Here is an 18,522-nt window from a genome sequence, read left to right as displayed (position 1 = left end):
GCCACTGCTGTCATATGTTGCTTCTAAGCGGGTTCTGGATATATTCTTCCTTCTCAATGTAGACGTGAGCGAAATGTGGGCATTGCATAAACCATACATTTAACGGCACAAACACTTTATTACACACAAACAAAACAAAAATAGAACCATATGTATCATTAGTACGCTGGCATTCAGCGGGTTGCTTTCGTTGCTATCAGTCCCTTGTTTTCTAATGTAAGTCACGTGACAGAGAAGCGTTGCAGACCGTTCGGCTAAACTGCGCATGCGTGGTCATCTCGTCATGAGACCGCCTTCTTAAGATAGCGGAGAGTATCACTCGAAGGTGATCACAAATCCAGTTGCCCTGTAGATGTGGCCACTGAAGAAATCTGTACCAAAGTCAAATACATGATGTAAAATTAGATAGCGACAGTTACTCAGATTACTGTGGAAATGATATTAGTATTACATCACGGTAAAATTTCCGTATGAAGATGAAGATATTGAAATTCTGAGCCAGATCGAATGTTGACACCAGAAACCAAAAACATCGGATCGAATTTTCTCAAGAAGTGATCTCTATGAACACTAATAAAATTTTTATTCAAGGCTTCAGTATTGTGACGTATAATGAGAATAAAATAGCTTCAGTATTGTGACGAATAATGAGAATAAATAGCTTCAGTATTGTGACCTAGAAATGAAACAAGAGAGCATAAACACGATCTGTTGGTAAAGATCTGCGAGTCCAGATATCTGCAGAGAAGACCTTTAGTAATAACTTTTGGGATGTACAGAAACCCTTACTTATTAACTGTATGTCACCATAATGCATGCTTCTTATGCTAACCTGCTGTCTCAATCCATATAGGCCATAAAAACAAAATACCGTGGCACACTTTGCAGAAAGGTGTTAACTTAGTATGGAAACGCTCCAGTACACAAAATTCATATATCTCAGACTCCTCTTTAACTAAACGGATTTCAGCTCCTCTCGTATCCACCCTTTCAAATGACTGCGTTTTTGATTTAATATTTGAAGTAATACTTACGTGGTTCACTTTACAGGACGATGGTGATTTGAATGGTGATATGTCAGGAAACGTGCGCTTTTTTCTTATAAAATTGGAAGCTTAATGGATCGCTGTGCTAACTGCATTGAAGTAATGGGAAAGTACATAAAAAGAAAATTAAGATATTTCTCATCTGCAAAAGTATAAAACATAAAATTTATTGAATGCTTCCTCTAGCTACATTGAGTTGGTAAAGATCTGTGATATACTAGTTGTCTATAATTAAAGCCCGAAATTTCAGGAAATATGCTATAGATGCCTTTTCTTGTGGAATCGTATACTCCTTTTTGAAAATGCTTTTTTTTAACCTTTCCCAACATAAATGCCTCAGTTTTGCGTTTTCATATATCCCTTAGAATCCATACGCGTATATACAGTGAACCTTTTCTGGGGCATTATTCTTTATTCTAGATAATTTCGGTCTTTTACCATTTCCATTGTGGAAATGGTAAATTTAGGAAAGTAATATTCAATATATATTCATAAAAGTTATGGTCGCATTTATATGTAGTCAATTTAGGACGCTTAACAAGAAAAGTTTTAAAGGACTTAAATATCTTAACGTTCGAAAGCTTAAAAATATTGAAGCAAATGCGTTTTTGTTCTTTGTTTCCACTGGAGCATGAATACGGCTTTAGGAAACACGAAGTCATCGCCTAATAAACAATCGTAATGAAAGTGGAAGACTCTAGCAACTTTATGGTATTAGAACTTAAAACCATAGAACTGGTTGCAGCGAATACGTGATCTTCACTTAGTCAGTCACGATTGGTGTATAGTAGCTTCTTTTGCAAATGCATTCTAGTAGTTTCTCTAAAGATAAATTGTACGGCGTAATTTTCTTAGATATTGCCAATGCCTTTGACACAGTGTGGCACCAAAGACTTATACTAAAACTAATTCAGCGCAATTTTCCGAACCACTTTATTCGACTTATTGCCTCTTACCTCAGAAATCGCACTTTTGCTGTCAAAATTGGAAACACCCTCTCAACTGCAAGAAATATTACTGCAGGTGTCTCTCAAGGCTCCATTCTCTCTCCTTTTCTTTACAATATTTATACTCAAGACATTCCAAAAGAATCTCATATTAATATCGCCTTATTTGTCGACGATACCGCTATCCTAACTCAAGCTTCAAAAATCAACACTGTAAAAAGTTTTCTATAAAAACTATATGGAGCTTCTTGAAAATTGTATGACGCTGTGGAGAATTGCCGTTAACACTGACAAGAACAAAGCCATTATTTTCAGTAAAGAAAAAACTTCCTTCCGCCTAATCCCATCTTCTTTGACGACGATATTCAGCGGACGGATCAAGTATGATGGAATCACACTTGACAAAAAAACTCACTTTTCGGGAACATTTATTCGAAACTGTCAGGAAATTCAATATCTCAATAGATACTATGCGTCCTCTCCTCGGCAAACATAACAATCTAACTATCAACAATAAACTTGTTTTATACAAGTCCATTCTTAGACCTATTTTACTCTACGCCAGTCAGGTATGGGGACACGGCGCTAAAACCCACATAAAAAAGATCCAAGTTATTAAAAAAAAAAACCTTCGTGAAATTATTAATGCACCCTGGTTCATCTCAAATTCATATATTCACAGAGATCTTCAAATTGATACTATACAAAATTATATAAAAAAACTTGCAACAATTTTTTTCCTTTCTGTACAATTACATCCAAACAGCTGTATCAGTTCTTTGCGATACTCACCTTTTCATAGAGAAAACACAAATATTCTTCGGATATTCTTACCTAACATTTTGTTAATTATTTGAAGTACTACCTTACTGATCCAACGTTTTTTCACATTGCGTGTCTATTTTCATTCATTACATCTTTCTTCGCCGACTGATGGCGGCTAAGTGAAATATCCCATTCTACCATCTCGATTCTTCTTATCATCCTATTTTTGTTATTCTTTTATCTGATGCAGAGTAAAAGCGTGCTGTCACTCTCTTTCCATTCGACACAAGTCAGTCTAAAGATAAATACTGAAGCTTAAGCAAGTAAAATTTGGGAAGTTTCATGGAAATGTTTGACTGGTGTATTTTCTTCATTCAGTGTAAATTTCATGAAAGTGTGTAACTGGTATATTCTCTTCGTTTAGGTTATATTTTGTGAAAGTGTTTATCTGAGATATTTTCGTGACTCAGGAGAAATATCGTAAGATTCTTCATTCAAGCTAAATTTTGCGAAAGTGTGCGTCTGATTTATTTTCTTAGGGAAAATTTCGTGAAAATGTATGTATGGTTTATTTTCTTCACTTCGGGAAAATTTCGTGAAAGTGTGTGCATGGTTTATTTTTTTCATTTAAGAGAGAATTTTTTTGTCAAGCTATGGGAAATTTCAATGAACTTAGTATCTTGTAGTTTAACTCTTAAAAAAATATATATAAATATAAGCGAAGTAAGAAAGCATGTAAATGTACAAATCTGTTTTCGACCGCTTTGGATTTCCTTTAGAAATCGTAATCAAATCTTTACAATCGTTACAAACCTTAATGGGTAAGTGCCAGGCATTTGAAGAAGCTCACATTTTGCTCTGAAGCTTGAGAATAAAAGCATATGAACTTTTCAAGAAGCTGCAATAATCATAGTGTCCCGATAGATCAGCCCGATGTATATTTAAATGAATGTCGTGTAGAAATGTTTCATCCTTTTAAAATAAAATGTGGTATCGGCATGTAATAACAAAGCAGCAGATGCAAGGAAACTAAATGGGTCCAATTGAAGAGCAAAAATATTTTCGCTGATAGAAGAACAATTGCAAAAGGCTGGTGGGAAGCAAGTTATGAATTACATTATTCATTAATGATTTATCATTTGAGGAAGCGTTCGGACTGTGCCTGAACTGAAAGTAAGCATAACACACCACGTTACTGCAATTGATCAAGAAATCCTTTGCGCTGCTGTTGAACAAGCTATAGGAAGCTTTGAACATGTGACTGATGCAAATGGAATGCGCGTTGACCAAGTGCTGTGATTAAATATTGCGCATCCAATTGTGATTTTTGTTCTTCATGAGCATCTTCTTACCAGTAATCAAAATCTGAACTTTAATTTTTTATTGCAGTTTTCTTTTCCCCTTGTAACATATATACTAAGTTTTAACGAAATGGGTATACCAGAACGGGCTTTACGTGAATCTAAATAGGGTAACTTTAAATATATTACTACCCTGTATTTCTTGAAATCATGTAATATGCCATCGTGAATATTTACTAAATAATAAATCAAGAGCGTCAAAACATATTTTTTTAATTTTCCACAGTCTCTTTGAAGACACATTTTGAAATGCAATGATACAGATAACTTTGTAAAGTTTTTACCATCGTTATTATAAAGATATTCGTATAAATCACTGAAGAAGAGTAAAATTATGAGCTACAGTTTAAACATACTATTGATGATAGCTGTCTCGCACGAAGCATCATTTTCAGTTGAAACTCTTCATCATCAGAGTCAATGACTGTTAAGATTTTGGATATTTATACAGTAACACCGTCAGTTTCTAATAAATGCAGTTCTCATTTTAAAAACTGCTCCAGCATGTAAATGAAGGATGAGATGAACAACTTCTCCTAGTTAACAATTTCCGTGCAGTAAAAGGGCAGTTGCAAAAAACAAGGGAACAAATAATCAAGATACTATGGTATATAGTTTCAGTTTCATGATGAATCTCAGTTGGTATCTCGTTTCGACATGCTTTCGGTATTTCATTTCGACAGCACTTGTTTTATCAAGTACTTTGCTTTTAACTTGCATAAAGAAGTCCTTGAAAAACAAACTAAGTTACCAAAGCATGCATGTCCAAAGTTACGATAGGACTTCTACTTCAGTTCGATTGCTTAATATATCTTTGCAAATAAAGCTGAGCTAATTACTCTTCCATATATTTGTGTTTTAGGTAGAAGAAATACTAAATCAATCTACCCTGACAGAATTCTTGTTCCCATAACTTTGTGAATTTCGTAACATTACAGTCTTACTCTTAATTCTTAAATCATGTTCGTGAATGCTAAGTTTCAGTAAGCATTCTCATAGGTCAAAGAGCATCCTAGAATTTCAAGCGGCATATTCTACAGTAGAATTTCTAGGAGTTGTTTTGGTGTCATCCCAGTCTTCATCGTATCCTGAAGGAGATGGTGTCCATGACGAAGACGATGAGGGTGATGTTCTAACTGTAGTATTCTGTGCTGGCACAGACAATTCTAACTCTTCTCTATGCTGTCTACTCTGTCTGCGACATGGAAGCTGTTCAAAGTCCACGTGGAATCCCCGATGAATAAAGCTACCACGATCAGAATGGAACATGACAGTCAGTGTTGATGAATCACTCCAAGGAAAGAAAACTTCACCTGTGTAAAAGAAACATTTGTTTGAACACACTATTATCTAGAAAAGACATTTATTTGTAATAAAATGATTTATATACAAAGTGATTACAGACGAAAAAATAATTCTGATATTGACAGTAGGTCAGATGATCAAAAGACATAATTGATCTAACCAGTTTCTAAGAATATGATTAATTTATACTTTCAATTACAAACAATTGATTCAATACTATCTTATATGAAAGATATTTAACTTGAAAGATTGAATGTAATATCTCAACATTTTAGAAGTAAAAAACCTCAGAACTCACACATTTTGAAAATTGGTTTGGATAATTTGGATCATAACAATGCATGCAAGGAATATCCGTTTAAGAGGAAGAATCCCTTCCTGAAGGAATTTTTGAAGACAACTGACTCGTATGCACTCTACATATTACGTAAACTCATCTGCAGCTAGATTATTTGCCGGAAGGTGAACCCCTTCGAACTATCAGTGTTCAACTGTCTTATCACTAGTCTACTGATGGGAAACAAGTTTTTAATTTTAACCACGGATTTAGCGATGTAACGTAAGTCATATATCGTGTAATTATTAAATGCACTGAATTACATGATTACGCTCTTAAACTAATGAGGAATTTATTTCAGGTAAAATTTTTCACGCGTTAAATAATATTTCCCTGCACAGTCATAAATTCTTTGAACTTTCTGAGATTTACACTTACGTGTTAGCTGAAACAATTGTCCATCGCAGTATCGCCTGCCTTCTACCTCCAGGTAATCTACAATGCAGTCAGTTCCAGGAAGTAAATCAAAATCGCGGAAATATAGTCGTAGACTGCAGAATCCACGTAACTGCACAAATGTAAACATGCAGTGCGATGCTGGATATCCGCTGGGAAATCTTGGACTCCGGAAAAGCCCTCTGGGTGCTGCGAAGTACGCCGTTTCACATGTGTTAGAAGAACTTCCTGTTGATGTACTAGGTGGAGCAGGGTCATTCGTTCTACCATCTGAAAGAAACAAAATTAGAGCAACTGCAATACTCGCGAAATTTCTTCAATGCACAGCTGATAGACAATTAATATTAAGAACTTGAATCAATTCAATTAACCGACGCCATAGTTTATTAATTTTATTGATATGCGACAATTAAATAGCTTTGGTTCTAAAATATTCTTAATAATAGAAATCTGAGGTGTCAAATATTTACTGATAGGTAAGTAATTTATTATGGGAAAACAAAAGGGCTTAGAAGGAATACTTTAATAAAAGTCTTCTAAAAGCAAAACACACATATTTACATTATATACGAAGAAACCCGCGAGAATTCTCGTAGATTTGTTTATATATAATCAAAAGTAGGATTCATTCATTACCTTAATAAAAGCAACTGATAAGAAATATCTATTATATATTTGTTAATTTAAATCATCACAAATGCATATGCACAAGTTTGTTAATTTACAATCATCACATGAAAAAAAACCATCATTACAAACTTTTCATAAAAAATATGATTACATAGGTTAATTTGCACTATATTTCAGTATTTATATAGTGGCAAACTTTAAACTTAAAAACGACGATTGATTTCAACTATCTAGCAAAAAACTCGTTTGTAATTCACGTGATAATTGGGGATTAAAAATATTTTCAAGGTATTTTTTAACACCTACTTTCTCTAAGTAATGAATGCATTCTCTGCTTTTAATGAGCCATAAAGAATTCGTCAAGACTTCATGTGGTTTATATATATATATATATAATTAAATTAAATCAATAGATTCTAATAAATCAGTAGCTAAATTACGCGCTGAAAGCTACTATGATTTAATTAAAATCAAAATCAAAATTAATAGAAATTCAAAAACCATATTCAGCTTTAGCACAAACAAGTCGAACAAAAACCGAAATTCATTCAGAACAGTATAGAACCATTGAAAAATAGAGGAAAGTGAAAAATAAAAATCTGAAAGGATTTTGTAATTGTAAATTAAAATTAAAATTAGCTGAAAATTCAAAAATTATATACATATACAGTAAAGCAGAAGAAAAAACGAAATTTGTTCAAATCAGTGTAAACAATCCCTGCATAAAATTAAGAAAATGAAAAACAAAATTTTTTAATTTTAAATGATTCTAACTTCTTATGAAGTCTTAAGAATCGGGTTTATTTAACTTTTACGTTTTTCAGAACACCAACCGTCTGCTGAAAATGTGAAAAAAACAATGAAAAATTCTTCAATTTTTCAAAAGGAAAATGTTTTTCAGTTTCTTAGTTTTATACAGTGATGTCTGTACTGTCTTGATCGAGTTTCATTTTTATAATCTACTGTATTGTACCTGAATATTATATACATATATAGATAGATAGATACGAGTAGATATATAGTGTTTTATCGATGATGACTAACAGGGCAAGAGATAGTAATAAAGTGAGTGCGCATTTCAGCAAATGGCCTAAATGTGAAAGTCGAATCCTTTATTTAAGTCCTGAATGGCGATTGGACAAGATCATAAGACAATGCAGATGAGGTTAGTATAAGTAATGGAGTTTAGACTTCATGAAAGGGCCGTAGCCAAATTAATGTTAGTATTTTTGAGTTTCATATTTTTATCTTACACACACATATATATAAGTATATATACTATATATCTGTGCGTATGTATTTACTTTATATTATAGTGTATATTAATTTTCATTTACTATATATTCTGTATTCAGTTATATATATATAATTTAACAAACATTCTCCATTCTTAAAAAGCAAATTTAAAGTTAATTAAATTTTAAATGAAATTGAATTACAAATAAATGATTAATTATTGCTGCGAACTAATCGACAATATCATTAATTATCAGAGAAACAAAATAGGTAATTAGCGCTAAAAGCTGCTAAGTACAAACAAAATTGTTTCAAAAGAATATAGTAAAGTTAAATTAAATTTAAATAATTCTCTTGCGCCATTGCTGCAAGGAATGAAATTTGAATTTAACAAACATTCTCTGAGTGTTATATATATAGATATATATATATATATCTATAAAACACATGGTCTTATTTTCCAATGCTACGTTGATTCAAACTATCTTATAAATATTTCAGGAGTTAATTTCAAAATCTCATTGCATAGATCTGAACTAAAAATAAATTGTACAGTAATGCATTTTAGCATGCATTTGTGAATTTTTAACTTACTTATGTGAAGGGTTTTGAGTTAACAAACTAAAATATAAATGAGACAAGAGACATAAGTTCCCTAAACAAATTTTCATAATATTCTTGTTGCATAAAAAGCGTTTAATGTTGCTAGTTACAATAGATAAAATTAGAAAATGTGATGAAATTCATTTTAAGGAAAAAATATTCTTAAATATTGCGTGCAGAGCAAATTCTAAAATAGGCTTCAGAACCACTCCCTTTTAATAGTTCTCATAATATTCTTCTTTTAAAATAAATACATTCTAAGCCATTTTTTATTCAAGACAATCTGTATTTTGAGAAGTGTTACTATAAATACTCTTATTTTATATTTAATAGATTATTTTGTAAAAGCTTTTCAGGATGATTTGAAAATATTCTCGTTCTTTAATAACAGCATTACATTTGCTGACGTCTGTTTGTACTGCAGTTATTTAGCTTTAACTAAAAATATTTTTATACCTTCGTTTCATAGAAACATTTATAAGCTTTGTTTAGTTTTAAAAAATCAAAAAAGTATTACAAAAAAAAAAAAAAAAAAAACCTCAGTTAAATACCTAATGCTTAAGGTTAATCATTTATATATATATAGCAGTTGGCAACTGAAAGTCTATTAGAGAAAGATTTTGGCACAAACAGTCGAGGAAGAAATATTTTTAATGCATCGTCATGCTGTTAATGTCTTCATACTCTGTTCATATTCTTCTGTATCGGAATGTATTAATTTTGCTTTTTAATTGTAGAGGATTTTGTTTTTAATTTAACTAATGGATCTTTATACAACAAATTATTTGCGAAAATAGGATCACAATACAAATACCTGCTGTACCTTATTATTTTAAGCCACAAGGGAAATTCAAATGCTATTACAAAAAAAATTGATCACTTTTATCACTGACGAGTATTTACATAAATTTGTATTATACAGTGAATATTCTCGTAACGACCACCTCACGAAGACAATTTCTTTGAAAGAGAATATAATTTCTGAAAGCAAAAATAAACACTGGTATTGAAAGTTACGTCTCTAACGTAACCGCATAACCAGCTTCGCAGAATATCAAAATCATCTACAATTGTGGATGGCCGGCTCAGAGAAGTTTAACTATATATGCTTTGTAATACAGCACATGTCAACTTGTATAAAGTTATTTCTTTGCAAAACAAATTACAAGTTGTAGAGTTTATATTTATATTAACTAACATTTATTTTAAGTTTAAACTATCTTTCCTGTTAAGCCTTACTTTCCCCTGGAATTGCCAATGCCAGAGTATGTAAATTTTAGTAGAACGCGCAAAGTGTTCAAATTGTCAGCGGAAGTAATTTGAGTTAAATAGAAGGAAAACGAGTTCGAAGGTGTCTTCTCTTGCTTCACGAGCGTGAAGGTGGCTAAGTAGAATTTGAAGAACCACGCGTTTCGGCCTGTGTACTTTCCAGTTCATAGCAGTCACCACTATTGTTGCATGCAGGTTGCGGCCGCGCAACATTACATTGGCGCCCGAACACTTGTCGAACTGAAATGGCCGAAAACTGGATGGAAACTGCTGGACAACAACAAGAAATGGCAAGCCAATTGGAAGGATTTGGATACCTGGTCCAGACGATGAGAGCGTCAATCAAGCCAAACGTCAATTTCGACGGAAAAAATTCGGTGGCGATATTTCTAGAAGGCCTCGAAAATCACTTCCATCTCTACCTTGTGCCTGAAAGACAAAAAGTTGCCATTGCTACATCTGCACTAAGAGGACAGGCCTCGCTATGGTGGAAGAATATAGGCAAATTTTTATTAGGGGAATTCGGAGGCCAAACATTTGAAAATTTCAAAAAATCGTTATTAAAGGCCTTCCCCATAGTGAAAGACCGAGCAAGGCTAGAAGCCGAACTATATAGTTTTTATCAACGGAATATAGAAGAGTTGAACGACTTTATTCTGCGAAAAATTAAGCTGACGGATATGCTGTATGGGAAAAAAACCCGACGCGGAGATTATTGAAATAATCTTACCAAGATTGCTACCTGCTGTTCAAGATTACTTCGAAATTAGAAACCCAAGCACATTGCAGGAGCTCTTCGAATTGGCGGTCAAGTTTCAAATCGCAGAATAGCGGAAAAAGTTAGAGGGGCATCGTATTCTCAAAGTATCCGAAGGCAATCTTCAAATGAGCAGACCAGAAATGCAAACCGCTCTTATGTGAGAAAGAGCTATCAAGCTAACTCATCGAAGCTCGAAGGTCAAGGCTCAAAAAGGAAATTTGAAAACAAACGTCCGCGTACCCAGAAGGCAGAAGTTGAAAGAAAAGCTTTAAACGAGTAGAGGGGCCTGTGAAAGCGAGGGTCCAGACCCCGGAAGTTTTGAAAAAAACCCTCAAAAAGACACTTAAATACGGTCATCGTAAGGAACTCGCAGTTACCAATTATACAAGTCCTGATTGGCGATTTACCAGTAGAAGCCCTCATCGATACAGGAGCAGAAGGTAATTTTATGAGTGATACTTTTTTTAAGAAGAATTTTAATAGGTTACGATTATTTAAAAATAAAAACACAGAAATCATAGCAGCGCAAGGACAAACTTATCAATGTATTGGAAAATTATCTTTAAAAATACAGGTTCAAAAGGAAAGCCTTAAAGTATTAATTTTTGTAGTAAAAAACTTGCAAAGTCCACTTATTTTAGGTATGGAGTTTTTAAAAGCCGCGAAGGCCAACTTGAATTTTCAGAAAAGTTCTATTGTGCTGGAGATGGATCGGAGGGTGGTGGAACCAGTGGAACAACCTCAAGTTGACCTTAGCCATTTGAATGACCATGAAAGCCAAGCCATCCAGCAAGTGGTTAGTACTTTTTCAAACATGTTTTCAGAACGGCCTGGTAGTTGTTAAATAGTTACGCATGAGATACAGTTAACTGCCGACAAACCCTGTAGGACTAAACCTTACCGCTATGATAAACAGAAAGAGCAAATCATAGAAGAACACATTCAGGAAATGTTAAGGAACCAAATAATAACGCCCATAAATACTGAGTACGCGAGTCCAGTCGTACTATTTAGGAAAAAGAATGAGTTTTCTCCTTCGGATAAAAGGGTTTGGAGGTTTGCTATCGATTACAGAAAACTTAATAGTGTTACTAAATTCCCAGTTTACCCTTTGCCGGTTATAGAGGAAATTATTAGAAAGATTAAGTCTACGAGATACATGACTACGTTGGACTTAACGTCTGGCTACTATCAAATAGCTATGAGACCCGAAGACATACATAAAACCGCGTTTATAACAAAATCGGGCACTTATGCATTTTTACGCATGCCCTTTGGGTTGTGTGGGGCCCCGTCAACATTCCAGAAAGCTATGGACATTGTTCTAAAGCATGTCCTAGGAAAATCGACTTTAATCTATCTAGATGATATAATTATAACGAGTAGTACGTTGGAACAACATATTAAAGACCTTGGAGAAGTTTTTAAACTATTAAAAGAGGCCGGTCTTACAATTAACGCCTCAAAATGCAAGTTCGCAACTAAAGAACTTAAATATCTGGGTTATAAAATTTCGCAAAAGTGTATGGAAACTCAAGATTGAAAAATAAAAGCCATCAAGAATTTCCCACCTCCCAACACCGCCAAGAAACTTTCTTCTTTCCTTGGGTTATGTTCTTATTATCGGTCATTCATAAAAGATTTTGCTAATATTGTTGAACCCTTGTTAGTAATTAAAAGAAAGAAAAGTAAATTCACGTGGACAGCAGAACCAAATACCGCATTTGAAAGGTTAAAAGAAGCGCTCATCAATGCCCCTGTTTTGAAATTCCCGGAGGAGGACGAAAACTTGGAAATTGCAGCAGATGCGTCGGACTATGCTGTAGGTGCTGTTCTCATGCAAAATGGCCATCCTTTGGCATTTTTTAGTAAAACGTTGAACCCTACACAAAGGAATTATACAGCTACAGAGAGAGAAACATTAGCCGTATTAATGGCTGTACACAAATTTCGAGTTTATTTCGGCAAAGCGCCAGTAACAGTCTTTTCGTATCGTGCGGCTGTTGGTAGACTTTACTCGGGGAAAAACCTAACGCCCAGGTTAATAAGATGGACTTTAAAACTTCAAGAATATAATCTCATAATTAAATATAAACCGGGTAAGGAAAACAATGTTGCACTTTCTCGTATAAAACTGGACGATGAAGGCAATGAACTCAAATGCGCTGTGTTGACTTCAAAAATTTTAGATTCTAGAGAAACAATTATTGCTGAATTGAAAGCTGATCCTGAATTTGGAAGTATCTATGCATATTTGAAAGACCCCGAAAGCTTTGAGCACACAGATATCGATGCGATAAGAAATAGAGCAGAAAACTATGAAATAATAGATAATTTATTATTTTATACGAAAACAACAAACGAAAATCTCGAGTACAAACCAGTCATCCCAGCCTCGCTTCGATTAAGCATTTTGAAGGAATTACACGACGCGAAAACAGCGGGTCATTTAGGGGTCAGAAAGACTTTAAAAAGTGTACGCGAGGCGGTATATTTCCCGCAATTATACAAAATAGTAACTGCGTATGTCAGGTCCTGCAATCAATATCAGTTAATAAATGATATTAATAACAGCCCGGCCGGGTGCTTAAATAGCATTCGCGCTACATTTCCGAATGAAATTTTAGGCATAGATCTTCTTGGTCCTTTCCCTCAGAGTGAGTTAAATAAAATTCGTTTTCTTTTAGTAATTGTAGATCATTTTTCAAAATGGACAGAAATTGTTCCACTTAAACGCATGTCAGCCAAAACAGTCGCAGATGCATTCTTACACTGATACATTTTAAAATACGGTGCACCGATAAAAGTCATTAGCGATAACGGTAAACAAATCCTTAGCAAAATATTTGAAAACATTTGCACTGGACTTGGCATACGCCATATCAAAATGGTTCCGTATAGACCACAGGGAAACATCGCAGAAAGAGTTAATAAAAATATTGTAAAAATAATTCGAAGTTGTGTTAGCACACATCATAAGCGCTGGGATGGCTACATAAATGAGTTAGCGTATGCTTTAAGAACAGCAAATCACGATACTACGGGGAAAACTCCAGCAGAATTATTTTTAGGACGGAAGTTAATTACGCCACTAGATAAATTATTCTTTGTGCAACAAAGAGAGCAAGAATTTAAACAAAAAGATGTGCAAAAACACATTGACCAGGCGATTAAAAGCTCGGATACGGCAAGAAATAGACAAAAATTATACTATGATAGAAAACGCCGTGAAGCAGATTTTAAAGTTGGGGATAAAGTGTTGAAGCGGAAATTTTCTTTATCAAGTGCCCCAGACAATTTTACTGTAAAGTTAGCTCCAAAATTTGAAGGCCCCTATGTAATTCAGGAAATCAAGGGAGTCGTATTGTACCTTAAGAACGAGAGAGGGGATATCTGTAAAGCAAGGCCCGATCAGGTGAAAAAAATATTATAATCAAAATGATTTTGAAATCCTTAAAAGTTTCTTGCAGGACTCAAGCGTAAAAGAAGTGGAAGGTCAAGAAGTAACGTCACCCGCTCCACCACCCAAGAAGCAGAGAATTGAAGAGAAACCTAGCCCTTCTACAAGTCATGCGACGGTACCGAAAAGAAGAAATGAAAACGTTCAGACTCCAGCATTTAAGAAATACAAGAAAGCAACGCCGCCGCGTAAAGAATCTTTGGTAAAGAGGAAAAGACCAGTTACAACGTATCGCAGTAGAAATTCTGCATCGAGGAAAACGCTTCCAGGGCCAGGTAATCAGGAGCAAACAAGGCCGCCGTTCCCGAGAACGAAAAGACAGCAGGAGGAACGAAAAGACCACCACCAACAGAAGAAATTCAAGCACGATTCCAGACAGGAGGACGCCAAGACCAGCCGTTCAGGGGCAAAACGGAAAAGACAGCAGCCCGACGATTACCACTCCAAAAGGCCGGCATTCAGAGGGCGAAAAAGAAAAATCAACATGGGCGAAACTCGAAGGACACAAAGGAGACGACTGACTTCGATGAATTCCATATCGTGGGAGCAGTTCTGCCAGAAGAGGGTGTCGGAGTTCCAATCATCGAAAACTCAAAGATAAGTTAAAATCTTCTATAAAATTTTTTTCTTTTGTTCCGAAGTGTTATGCGTAAATATGAAGTTCTATGTTTTGACGGAAGTCAATTTGTCTCGGTTGAGACTTAGTTTTGTTTTACTTTATTTAGCTAAGGCAAAATTGTTATTTACTTTAAGTATAAAATCTAAGAACAAGCAGTTTCTGTTTGTCGAAAGGCTAATTATGTTATGTTAAAGCCAAAATTTGGCCGATAATAAAATAACTTCGTATTCTTGTATTAACGAGAAATTTAGTTTCAGTGCCGCCAGCTTGGCGAAGAATGCGTGAAGTAAAAATTTTTTATTTTTCTCTTATTCATTTTATGTTAAATTGTAAAAATCATATGTATTAGAATTTTGTAAATATACGTAAATACTTGAAAGTTATGTAAAAGTAGAATTTAGTTTAGAAGCATAAAATCTTAGATGCTAAAAGTGAATACTCGAAAGAAATGAATTAAAGTTTAAGTATTAAACAGCAGATAAAATCATGCTTTAGAGCGAAAGCCTGCATGTCTAAAGATGAATGAGGGGGAATTTAGAATGAATGTGTTTTGTAGGGTTCTCCACCTACACTTGAATTTTAAGAATGTTAAAATAGCTCATCGAGTTTTAGAATGTCGAGTAAGGTCTGTCTATTTGGTCGTTGAATTCTAACAAATCATTGTGGTTAGGGGAAGTGTTGCAATACTAAAACACGAATATTCCCGTTTGACACCACACATGGTGGAGAGCCAGGGTAAAGTTAAATTCATGTTTGAATACTTGAATGAATGTGAATTAAGCAGTAACTAAGGAAAATAAATCTATCAAAAACAAAAACTTATTCAGTGTCAAGAAAGTGTAAATTATAATGTATTTAGAAAGATACTGATACTTATTCCTTCCAGATGCTGGAAGGAAGAGAACAGACTGATTGCTGAAGTCCAGGAAAGGTTGCTGTAAGAAGAGAGGGTAAAATAAGTATCTACAGAAATTTATTCTAACTTTTGTGTGAAAACAGTTTTTTTTATGTAAACGAGGCTCTTAAATTTTAGTTCAGAATTGTGGAAACTTTTCAACAGGTCGTTTCTACGACCTGCTTCCAAGTTTACCAAATTCTGGCAGCGGCAAATGTAGGGTTTATATTTATTTTAACTAACATTTATTTTAAGTTTAAACTATCTTTCCTGTTAAGCCTTACTTTCCCCTGGAATTGCTAATGCCAGAGTATGTTAATTTTAGTAGAACGCGCAAAGTATTCAAATTGTCAGTGGAAGTAATTTGAGTTAAATAGAAGGGAAACGAGTTCGAAGATGTGCTCTCTTGCTTCACGAGCGTGGAGGTGGCTAGGTAGAATTTGAAGAACCACGCGTTTCGGCCTGTGTTCATAGCAGTTCATAGCAGTCACCACTATTGTTGCGTGCAGGTTGGGGCCGCGCAACATTACAAAGTAACAGTTTGTGCCCTTCACAGTATAATTTCTATGCTTCGTTATGCAGCATTTATAGTGCAAAAATGCGAGGTCACTGGACACTAGAGTACAAATTTGGAGGAAAAGAACAAGCAGTTAATATAAACTGGCACAAATAAGGATTTTGACTAACCTGAGGGATTTGGCAACAAAGAAGGCACTGATGCTGGACATACTCTGGTTTGTCGAACTCTTAAAATAAATCCAGGTCTTGTTACAGCATGATCCGATCGAAAAATAATCAACTTAGTACGATCAGCAGGATGAAAAACGTAATTTCCTTTGAATAAAACAAAACGTATTTTTAAATAATAAAGAAAAATGTTGAAATTTTTCATGCCATCATTATAGGGTCATTAAATATTTTTTAAAGAAAACTGAAAAAAGCGGCAGTAATGTACTTACTTATAGAATTAGGAGGAAGAATTCCGCACAGTCTTTCTCCGTCGATGTCTAAGTAATCTCTCTGACATCTGTAATAATCTTCCAAGTCAAAGTTCACGAATGTTACTTCGAGACCACATATATCAGAACTGGAACGGATGACCACATAGCGACAATGCACGTCGGTCGGGTAATATAATGGATGATTGGGACTGTAGATGGCAAATTCTTCAAGGCCAAAACTTTGATCACATCGAATGCTAGAAGGGGGCGCATCATCTGAAATGTAACAAGGTCAATAGTTTTATAACATATCGATTATAAACCAAGTAATTCCAGAAAATATATACTCAAAATTTATCGTAGACTGAGTAAGTTACTATAATAATTCAAGTGAAAGAAAGTTTGGAAAAATCCTGGTCAGGGATTCTTTTCAAGTTGAGAGATTAATACGATAAACAGTAAGACAAAAGGGAAGCGCAGATATAATTTATTTCTGAAAATTTTCTCTCGAGCTGCTAGTCCAGAGGGCGCATCGAAAGTTAAGCTTTATATTATGTCATTTTTTAAGAAAACAGGCTATTATTTAGCCATTATAAAGCATAACCACTTTGGCATGAACAGCTACTACTTTGACCAGCAACGAATATCTTTATCAAAGTAGTAGTCTGGGCCATTTTCTTCTCTTTCTTAGCCATTTATATAACATTTTACATGTTCATACAGTATTCTTTCTAATGATGTTTGGAAGAAAATTTATCTTACTATGAGTTCTCCCAGCATTATCCACAGCCGGATTGCCGGGCATCACTGCTGAAGGTGGAGATCCTCCGCATGGAACTTGGCGACCTCTGATGAGAAAACCAGCCCCAGGTAGAACATGATCTGCGCTGAAGTGGATCAATTTCTCTGATGTATGAAAGTCGTATAAACCTAAAAATGTAAAACAGACAAGTGTTTATTAATTTTTAAAATATCATTAAACAATACCATGGTAAAATACTGAAATAATACCATTGAGTATGTTTATTTAATAGTTAGTAATATTCTAAAATTAGAACAGTCTTAAATATGGAATAACTACCTCCAAAAACATATTTAAGGCATTCCGACATAAGCGTTTCTATTTGGCAACTAATTTATAAATGACGCCCTTCAAGTTAGGAGAAATTGAATAGCTTGCAGATATATCTGGTCTTCTAGTTTATTTTCAGTAACAAATTTATTGCTTATAAAACAAGCAAATTTTTAGAACCGGATAGAAACCTCTCATTTCGTTTGACATTACTTCTGGTGTTATCACATGAAACTTGATAATTTTCATGATTTTTGGTACATCCAAGAAAGATGTCCAAATAAGCCATTTTTATGCTGTTGGTTTAATGTCACTATAACGTATGTCATGTTTACACATTACTATTAGCAGCCATTAAGTGCTATAAATTTTTCATGCATAGTCAAGTCATTTGTCATAATTTGCTGGAAATAACACGCTCGGTAACCGATACTAAAACACTCATGTGTTATCGTAATCGTCAGTCTTTCGGAATAATTGCGAAAATGAGTGGGAGAGTGTCAGAACCATTTCAGAAACCTCAAATCTCCTTCATTCATAAGTGGTTAATGCAAGAAGTATCGTGCAGCTAATTTTCACGAGCAACAAACATTAGCTTCCTTACAGGATTGAATTGATGCACCGACTCAAATTGAAACACCGTTGTCATTGAAAATTTATCTGCTGGGTATAATGTACTTTCAATTCAAGGACTGTAAAATAATAAAATTATAAGACTCGGGATGCAGGCAATAGTACGTGTATTTTATACTGAGAAATAGCATCAACAATTTTCAAACAGTTATGCGTTTTATTGTAAACTATATTTTTAGTTGGAATGCATTTTATATTTACTGTTGCTTAATTCTTCTTCTCTGCAACAACAAGTTGTATTATATAA

At 34.3% G+C, this 18,522-nt stretch overlaps 1 protein-coding gene across 2 annotated transcripts in view; it reads right to left on the bottom strand.

Annotated features, from left to right (window-relative positions):
* Window positions 1-4,316: 4,316 nt before the first annotated feature.
* The window catches only part of LOC118185169 (cubilin-like), a 120,185-nt gene continuing 105,979 nt past the window's right edge, over window positions 4,317-18,522 (bottom strand). For both annotated transcript variants that reach the window (XM_035354979.2, XM_035354978.2), the window contains exons 16-20: window positions 17,333-17,500; window positions 16,589-16,846; window positions 16,317-16,463; window positions 6,140-6,427; window positions 4,317-5,432 (exon numbers count right to left, since the gene is read on the bottom strand). In XM_035354979.2, the coding sequence (XP_035210870.2) occupies window positions 5,140-5,432; window positions 6,140-6,427; window positions 16,317-16,463; window positions 16,589-16,846; window positions 17,333-17,500 (1,154 nt within the window). In that variant the 3' untranslated portion in view covers window positions 4,317-5,139. The remainder of the gene's footprint in view (window positions 5,433-6,139; window positions 6,428-16,316; window positions 16,464-16,588; window positions 16,847-17,332; window positions 17,501-18,522) is intronic.

Source organism: Stegodyphus dumicola, chromosome 8 (assembly GCF_044657685.1).
Source record: "Stegodyphus dumicola isolate Sdum_Otavi_A_Nest chromosome 8, ASM4465768v1".
Lineage (NCBI taxonomy): Eukaryota > Metazoa > Arthropoda > Arachnida > Araneae > Eresidae > Stegodyphus > Stegodyphus dumicola.
The sequence above is the reverse complement of the archived record's forward strand: the minus strand, read 5'-3'. Positions and strand labels throughout refer to the sequence as shown.